Genomic DNA, 8609 nt, shown 5'->3' on the forward strand with positions numbered 1-8609 from the left:
TAACCGGCAGGCTTTGTGGTCCATTATCTTTCTTGCAGGTAAAGGCTTGTCCCACAGGCCCCGGCCCAGCAGTCCATTCTCGACAGATGGCAGCACAGTCGGCACACACAGCTTGGGCCACCAGAGGGCCGCCCGACCCACACGCAAGCCCCGGAGCCAGGGCACAGCCCCCCACCGGAGAGAAGCTGCCGCAGACGGTGAGGCTGCGACTGAAATACATTTTAAGTAGCTTATGTGGAAAGTTCTTGAGGTTTTGTGTCGTGTTGACAAAGTTACAGTTTCTGAATAACTGAATTAATGTGATTTACTCTGTGTTGCATCGACCTCAGACCTACCTCCTCCACCTGAGCCTCCTCCCTCTCAGGGGCAGAGTCGTATCCAGGGGGCCCGCAGCGTAACCAGCATGGCGCCCCCTACAGAGCGGAAGGCTTCTTCTCTGGAGCGCACGCCATTATCAGGACCCCTGTCTGGGCCGGAGGACATGAAGAGCTCCATGGACAGACAGACACGCACTTCTCTGGAACACTATCGCCAGGCCCAAGACAGGCTGGGCTCCGTGGACCGGGCTGAGGACGGACGCAGGGGACACATAACAGGTACAGGTGAAACTAGACTGAAGACTGCAGTTAACAGGCTCATTAACCTGTTAACGTTGACATGGTTGTAGTTGTGACTATTTTATGTTTCGCTTGTTTAATCAACGTGTTAGCATTAGCATGTTAGCATTCTGTGAAGGAGGAAAAGTCTGGAGATCCCCAAACGTATTCGTATCCAACCAAACACAATCAATAATCAAATAATTTGGCTTACGTAGAACTTACCATGGTGAAGAAAATAAAAAACATTCTGCTGCACATTCTAAACGATACTGAAGATCTGAAGTGGACATTTTCTTGTTTAAACTTGAGACTTTATTTGAGTAAAGAGATCATTGGTTTCATTATAGCAGGGCAGTAGAGTTTTTCTGCGGATGAGCCTTTGTAGTGAGCCGTTGTTCTCTAAGTTCTTGTGTTGGAGTGAGCTTCCATGCTGCGTTGAGACCAGGCTCCCATGAACAGATTGCACTGTCTGCCACTTGCTCTGGTTTCCAGAATGCCCCCCTCTCCCCTCAGCCCCCCCACCCCCCCAGCCTCCCCAATGCCCCTGTAACTGTTGCCAATATTGGCTCGCTCTGCTCCGAGTAAGGCAGGAGGCCCCCAGCCACTGAAATGCACTCTAATCGCTTCAGCTCTCATTTTTCACACAAACAGGAGCCACTCTACACCCCATCTGTGTGTTCATGTGAATATGCATGTGCGTTTGTAACCATTAAGGATCTCCATGCTGTGCACCCGGCTCTCTCTGAGCCAGGACTTCCTCGCACAGTTCATTTGAGACTGTGAGACAAAGACAGGTGCCACAATCAGCATCTTTGCTACAACACCCCATAGGTAAACTCCCATAAGTGTCATACTGCTGACTGATTCACAGTGGCATCTACTGAGGTCGGGGCAGGCTCCATTACAGTCATTAGCAGAGCAGTGGGGAGCAGTTTGATGAGATTTCATGCAATGACGGAGACTGCTGAGGGTCAATGTTATGCTGCCCTGCAGCGGGGGGTGCCACGGCAGCCAGTGGTCCCTCTGTTATTGTATTTACCCCCTCATAAGGCTGCTAGCTGCAAGGCCATGTGCGAGGCAGAGTGCTTTCTGTGGCACACCCTGGCTGCGCCACTTGGCACCGCCACTCTGCAGATGTCCGGAGGAGAGGGCTGTCCAAAGTGCTCTTTGTCCCCACGCATCAGATGTTAGATGTTGTTCCGCCACAACAATTAAAAGTCACATGATGTCTTTACTTTTGAAACTCAAACTGGGCCTTCTGTTCCCTCCTGCATGTGTTTTTCCAGAGGAAGGGTGCCTGCCATACAGTAAACCATCGTTCCCCTCCCCCGGTGGACAGAGCTCCTCCGGCACAGCCTCCTCCAAGGGCTCGACGGGGCCACGGAAGGGCGAGGGGCCACGACAGCCACAACAGTGGACCGCCACGGAGCACGCTGAGTTCCTGGGGACCAACGGACAGAATCAGTACTCGGGGGAGTTATGTGAGTAATTCATTTATGTTTTTTATGAGATATTTAAAAAAAGGGTCTGACTACTCTCACCATCCTCTCATAATCTAATCATAATTTGATAATAACGATACATAAACAAGACACAATATGTGAATTAATGCTTTAGAGGTGTTGCTGTTGCTGTGTCGCTGTTTTCCAGTCTTTTAGCTAACAAATAACAATATTTGTTAAACTTGATAAAGTCTCTTTATTTAGCTGTAAATTTATCCCCTGTATTTTCTTTCAGTGCAATGATAGCTATCATAAACTACAAATAAATACCTTGAATTTGGTATATTTGGCCAATAAGGTTTCATTTGATTTATGCTCAGCTAAGTCAATCAGCTCCTGGCTCCAGCTCTGCATCAGGCGCACAAATATACAATTTATATTGTTCGTCTCAACTAATTTTCATGTCATGTGTCGTCGTTCTCACAGAGTGATCTGCCCGGGATGTGAACTGGAGGAAACTCAGTCTGTCCACGAGAGAATGACGCCCTCGCTGTCGGGGCATCGAACTTTGTCCTGAGCTGTGTGTTCTCGGAGGGAGGGGGTGCAGCCGAGGGCACGGCGGAGAGAGGCAGTGTCACAGAACTGTAAATGTGATGTATAGACACAGACATACTGTACATCTCACTATGTTTTCGTCCTCAAGAAAATATTTTCCACCTCCTACCTTATTTAGATTTTTCTTTTTGTTAAAAAAAGTCAAGTTTAACAAAAAAAAAAGAAAACATATATGAGAACAAATTTTTCTGAAAACTGCCCTCGTGAAAGAGGGAATTCTGTTTCCTGTAAATATAACCTGTCACTTGTTGTTGCATTGCTATGCAAGCCTAATTCAGTTTGAGCTTTTTATTTCCATATACAGGAACAGTTGGTTTTATCTGGTTATTTGTATTATATGTGAATTGCGTGGCTGCCGTGCCATAAAAATAATTGTTTTATAATCCATTGTTTGTTAATAGTTACCATTAATTATTATTATTATCATTATTATTATTATTAATTATTGTTTTTGCACTGCAATTTTTTGGTGATAAGCACAAAAACATAGCTCCTGCTGACATGAAGAACCGGAAGAATATGTGAAGAGGAGTTTCTGTACTGTAAAGAGAAGAAAATTATATACTAATGTACAGAGAGATATTAAAGAGTAAGGCTTTGCTGACGCACAGCAACAAGTAACGTGCCCATTTCCGTAGTGTAGACGAATCGGGCGACAGACACACAAGGTTCCCGAAGGTCTGAGGAACAGATACGAGGCTGGAAGAAGAACTATATGCAGACGATACTGTATTTATTGCTGATGGTGACCGAGTTGATCATGTAATTCCTAATTTTGCTGCCTGATAATAATAGTTTATCAGAAACATTTAGAGTTCAGTGCTTTGGGAGCAGCCCCCAGGCTTTATTGTTTTCCAAGACAATGTTGTGCTCTTTTATTTTATTTTTTTTAAATGGTCTCCAAGCATTTCAAGTTTTTGATTTACTGCCTAAATCATTTTTTAGCCGCACAAAGTTTACGCTCCTCGTTCGGCATAACGCAGACTCACCATAAACCAGTCACGGGGTGGGAGGAGCCACTGGGATCTGTGGCTGTAGCTCAGTCGTAGCACTTACAGACAGATTCATGATTCTTCTCAGGCCTTAATAGGTAAACACAAATCACAGACAGCGGGGGGAGCTACTGTGATCAGTATCCATTATACTGCCAGACTTACCTGAAAAATACCAGTGGAGCAATATAATTTGTTTACATCTTTTTACGTTTTTGTTTTCTTTTGTTGATTTTAATTTCCATCCATTTTTAATGTTGTTTGCTTTTCAGAGCACTTACCGTTTAATGTTCATTATATGACACTGCACACGGTCGTTTAGAGGAAACAACACATCGACCTGCTCAGTTCACCTGAGGGCTGTTAAACTCAGATGATCCGTTATAAAGCAGTTAAAGTTTGGTGCCTGAGTTACCGAAAACCTCGATGATCACCACAGTCAAGTGTCAGTAACTTCGAGGGAGGAATCGGTGTGTGTGTGTAGGATTGTAGCTTTTGAGTTGGTGTTTGATTCCCTCGACGGTGGAGGGATAGCGGAGAAAAGCCTTTGTACATTGACGAGCAGGTCGGCTGCTTCATGTCTCCAGTCACAGTTTGGAGCAGAACACTTTCCCTCACACGCGTCTGCCCGACTCCTCAAACCTCGGATTCCCTTGATTTTTTTTTTATCGGTTGTCCTTCTATTGATGAAAAGCTTGTTTTTTCTTCGTATGCCTTCTCAAGACTCAGAAACTCTGATTACAACGACCGTTTTTAATATTACTGTTTCAGGATTTTTTGTGGTTCGATGACTGTTTGTTTTTATTGTCTTTTTTTTTGTACCGCTAATGTTGATAAACCGGGGGGGGGGGGGGGGGGGGGGGTGGAAAACTAAAGGCCGTCAGATGCTGTTGTACTGTTGTTGTCATGCCATCGTCATTTTATATCCTCCGCCCAGTGGCCAGTGTTCTGGAAATGAGGTGCAAAGAGTATCTCAGGTTATTTTACATTCTGGTGGTGTTTTATGTATGTGTATATATATGTGTATATATCCATATACAGCTCCACTTGGTTATGCCATTCCATTGTCACTGACAGAAACGTCCCTCTCACGTCCGATTCTTTCATCCCCCTCTTTTTCTTTCCTGCCGTGGATTTTGATTCCGAGTGTAATGCGCTGGCTCAGCCACCTAAAGACAAGATGTCAGTTAAAGAACATACCAAATTAAGATTGATATTTCCAATGTCTAATGCGTTTGAGTGTCTCTTTAATGCTCATTGTTTTTTCTTTTTGAATCACAGTGTCGTTTTGTATTTATTAAAATGATAATAAAAAGTATATTGTGAAAAATATGCATAAAGATTCGTGGGATATAAAATGTGTTTTTTTTTTCCGTTCCTTGTAAAGTTTGCTGTCAGAGCCGAGCAGCGAGGCCGTGAGGAGGTGAGGGGCACGCTGGGCCCGGGGCACGGTGAGGTGCCGGGGCCGGCGCTCGTCTGAGTCACTCTTCGTCCTGCATGTTCACCACACTGCTCCTCTCATGTCAAAACTAAAAGAAACTAAAAAAAACTTTCTGAACACATGAGCCAAAAAACTAGGGCTCACAATTTGCTTGTCAAGACATTTGAGGGAAAAGGATGAAAGTACTTTGGCTTTCCCCTCTCTTTTCATTTTCTCAATATTGTTGGTTCTTTGTAGCCTCTCTGTGTGTTGCCTTTTTGCTATAAAAACAAGATTAAAAATGACAAAAAGATCAAGTTGTTGGGTGAAGTCTTTCTGTACAGTGCGGGTCGAGGTGACACCTCGGTCCGACGCCATTTCTACAGTACGGTACATTCTGCCTTCTTTTCTTTTTCTGTAAACCACCTTCTTTGTTCACTTGCATGTCCTTGTCCAAGAAGAGAGTGGCTCAAGAAAATAAAACCTTTTACAGTCTCATCCCCATGTCCTGTAAGATAAATCCATGTTCCTTTCTTTCCTTGTACCTGGATCAATATCAAATAAAATATTTTTGAAAAATGAAAAAAATGCCTGATATGATTTGTATCTGATAGAAATGTTCTGGTGCAGCGTAATTAACAGATTAAAAAATTCAATTAAGTGTAAATAAAGATGAACAACATCTCTTTTAAACAAATGGAGGGATGAGAACTGAAAATGACAGCTACTATCTTCAAGAAAATAAATATTGAACGTGCTTCGACTTTATTTGTGTCCCTGTCCAGTTCACTAACCTGGAGAAGGTGGGATTATGACGCATACTGCAGATAGCTACCAGTCTATTATCAAAACTGAAAGTAAAAGTAAAAATAAGGAATCACATTTATCCATAACTGAAGCGTTTATAGGTTACTCTCTTATAGCTACAATGAAATCTGGCAAGTTTGCCTGTTTCTCCGAAAACATGGCCCCTCTTGTCTTTATACTGCTGACTCTGCAAAAACGTGTGCAGCTATTTTCTGATGTTATTTGTGTGTGTATATCTGCACTAAAGACGTTTAGCTGACTGTGTTTATGTGTGTGTGTGTGTGTGTTTTTAAAAGAGCTCCTGACTCAGCTGTGCTCTTCATGTCAAACCCAGTCCGTACCCTGATCCTTGCAGCGGAGCATCAAACACAAACTTAAATCTGCTAAATCACTCTCACACTCTCAAGCTGCTTCCGGTGAGGCTCAGAGGGAAAATGACTCATGGAAGAAATTATGCAAAACTGTTTAAATACAACCGTTGTGATCAGAATTACAAAGCAAATGTAAATGAGCTGTTCCTCATCTGCCCACCAAACATATTCCATAGTATCTCTGTGGGATCAGTCTTTCTATTGGAACAGTCGACACACAGACCACACACGTGATTCCCTGTTTCCCAGGCGAGCGGTGAAACGTGTGTGTAGCTGCTGTGGTGAATTGTTCATTGAGCGGAGTGATGTGTGAGCTGACCTCAGAAAAGAACAGTGTTCACCGTCGTCTCATTGATTCTGTGCTGGTGGAGGACACGGTGTTCAGTCTGCTGGTGTCTGACGATCATCATCATTCGTTTCTTCAGGGAATGTTAACGACGCTGTCCGACCTCCCAAACGAGGAGAAGAAGAAGAAGAAGAAGAAGTTGTTTCTCCTCCGGTGCCCAGAGAATGTCTCCTCACCGCAGAGGGGCTGCGCTCTCCCTGCAAGATTTGGACGTGGTGATGGAAACTCTGCAGCTGGAGCCGTTTCATCCCCTTCACATGTTCGAGCGCCAGCTCCAGAGGGTCGTCTGCTGTCTGGATGCTGCGTGGGACTAATGGGCCTCACGGCGTGGGAGGCTGCTGCCTGTGTGGGGTGTCAGGCCAGATGTTTGCTGTAAATGACAAATTCAAGGGTGCAGTTTGGGTTCAGAAATTAGAGCTCACTTCAGTTATTATTTTGAAACAAGAAAATCATTGTTGTTTGGTGCAATATTACACTGACATCACTAAAGCATCATCTCTTCCCTCACAGGTTTAATTATAAGGCTCAATATATACACTGGAACCATGATATCACTTAATTTGTGGGGTTGATCTTGATCTGAAGGTCAAAGCACCAGGATGAGACTCAACCATTTGGACAAGGTGGCATCCGCCCGGCAACAGGAGAGCTCATTTACTAGTAATGACATAAATATCTAAAGCAATATAATGTTTATTTATAAAATCACGTTTTAATTTGCAAGCAGTGATTCCTTACAGCTCTGAAAGTGATAATATAATCGATCTCTACCAAGATAAACTCTTTTTCTGTTTGTCTGCCTTGTTTTTTTATACATTTTGTGAAGAGAAAGTGTCCAGAGGTTAAATGTCGTTACCTCTAATCTTCTCAGACAAAGAGGTATTAAACATTAAAGGTTTATGAGCAGAGTTCTGTAGAAGGATGTCGGTTAAAGCTGCGGCTGCACCTGCCTCCTCTGGTGAACTGCTCCCGGACACGGAGACAAAAGGTGAGTTCACTTTGTTGTTTTTAATGTTTGTTAATAACTGGTTTACTGGGAAGAGAGACGGTTTCGCAGGCTGTTTATTTACTGGTGTGGTTTTCTGTTGGAGTCGAGCCATCTTCAGTTTGGTGGCAGCTGCAGGCGTCTGAAGGAAATGTAAAATCTAAGTGACTCACCGGTCTGAGGTATTTTTTAAATTATCTTCAACAGCTAAAAAAAAAATGATATATACTGTGTTGACATATAACTTATATCATATGATGACAGGAGTAGAAATCAGGCTTATATCCTCTCTACAGTCTGAACTACTTTATTTATTCATCTGGTAGAGTGATTTTGCTTTGTTCTTATTTGTTTTAATTTGATATTTGCTGTGTCACCTTTTCATTTTTAATGTAAATCATAATATAAAGATGATTGTCTTTGGTCCATTTCTCTAAAATGCGATGTGACATTAAGTTCTCCTATCATTTATCTTCATGATGAAAAAGTAACTCAGTAGAATCTGATTATATTATATGATTATTATCTGATGTTTGTGAACCAATTTAGATTAAACTTTCTCTGTTTCTTCTAAATGTCAGTAGTTTTCAGTTTTTCAGTTTTTATCTCAGCTGAGTGTATTTATGCAAAAAGACAGAAAAGTACTTCTTGTTTACTCGGCTGTTTATCTGTTAATGACTGATGCTGCAGTGGGAGAACCCCCCCCCCCCCCCCCTCAGTTTATCCTCATGTGTTCATGACTGAGTTTTAAAAATTGCCTCCTGTTCTGCTGTTTAAGTTTTGCATTTAGAGTGATTACCTGTTTAGAGTGATGCTGTTTCCCCTTTGCTCTGATGACACAGTGATTCTTAATCTGTCCGAAGTGACTGTCAGACCCTCACACGTGTTACAGCCTATATTAGTGCAAGATTCAGACTTTGGATTTAAAACATTTTCTTTTTAAAAAGCAGAACCATTAATGCAAAATACATGAAATACCCCCACACAGTCAAAAAACGGTTTGAGATGGTTAACTGTTTTTGATTTCATATT

At 42.7% G+C, this 8609-nt stretch overlaps 1 protein-coding gene across 1 annotated transcript in view; it reads left to right on the forward strand.

The window, feature by feature from the left end:
* The window catches only part of robo2 (roundabout, axon guidance receptor, homolog 2 (Drosophila)), a 154718-nt gene extending 150232 nt beyond the window's left edge, over positions 1-4486 (forward strand). The window contains exons 27-30 of the mRNA XM_053423405.1: positions 39-197; positions 330-596; positions 1886-2080; positions 2528-4486. Coding sequence (XP_053279380.1) covers positions 39-197; positions 330-596; positions 1886-2080; positions 2528-2529 — 623 coding nt within the window. The 3' untranslated portion in view covers positions 2530-4486. The remainder of the gene's footprint in view (positions 1-38; positions 198-329; positions 597-1885; positions 2081-2527) is intronic.
* Positions 4487-8609: the final 4123 nt, after the last annotated feature.

Source organism: Pleuronectes platessa, chromosome 5 (genome assembly GCF_947347685.1).
Source record: "Pleuronectes platessa chromosome 5, fPlePla1.1, whole genome shotgun sequence".
In the NCBI taxonomy this organism is placed as follows: domain Eukaryota; kingdom Metazoa; phylum Chordata; class Actinopteri; order Pleuronectiformes; family Pleuronectidae; genus Pleuronectes; species Pleuronectes platessa.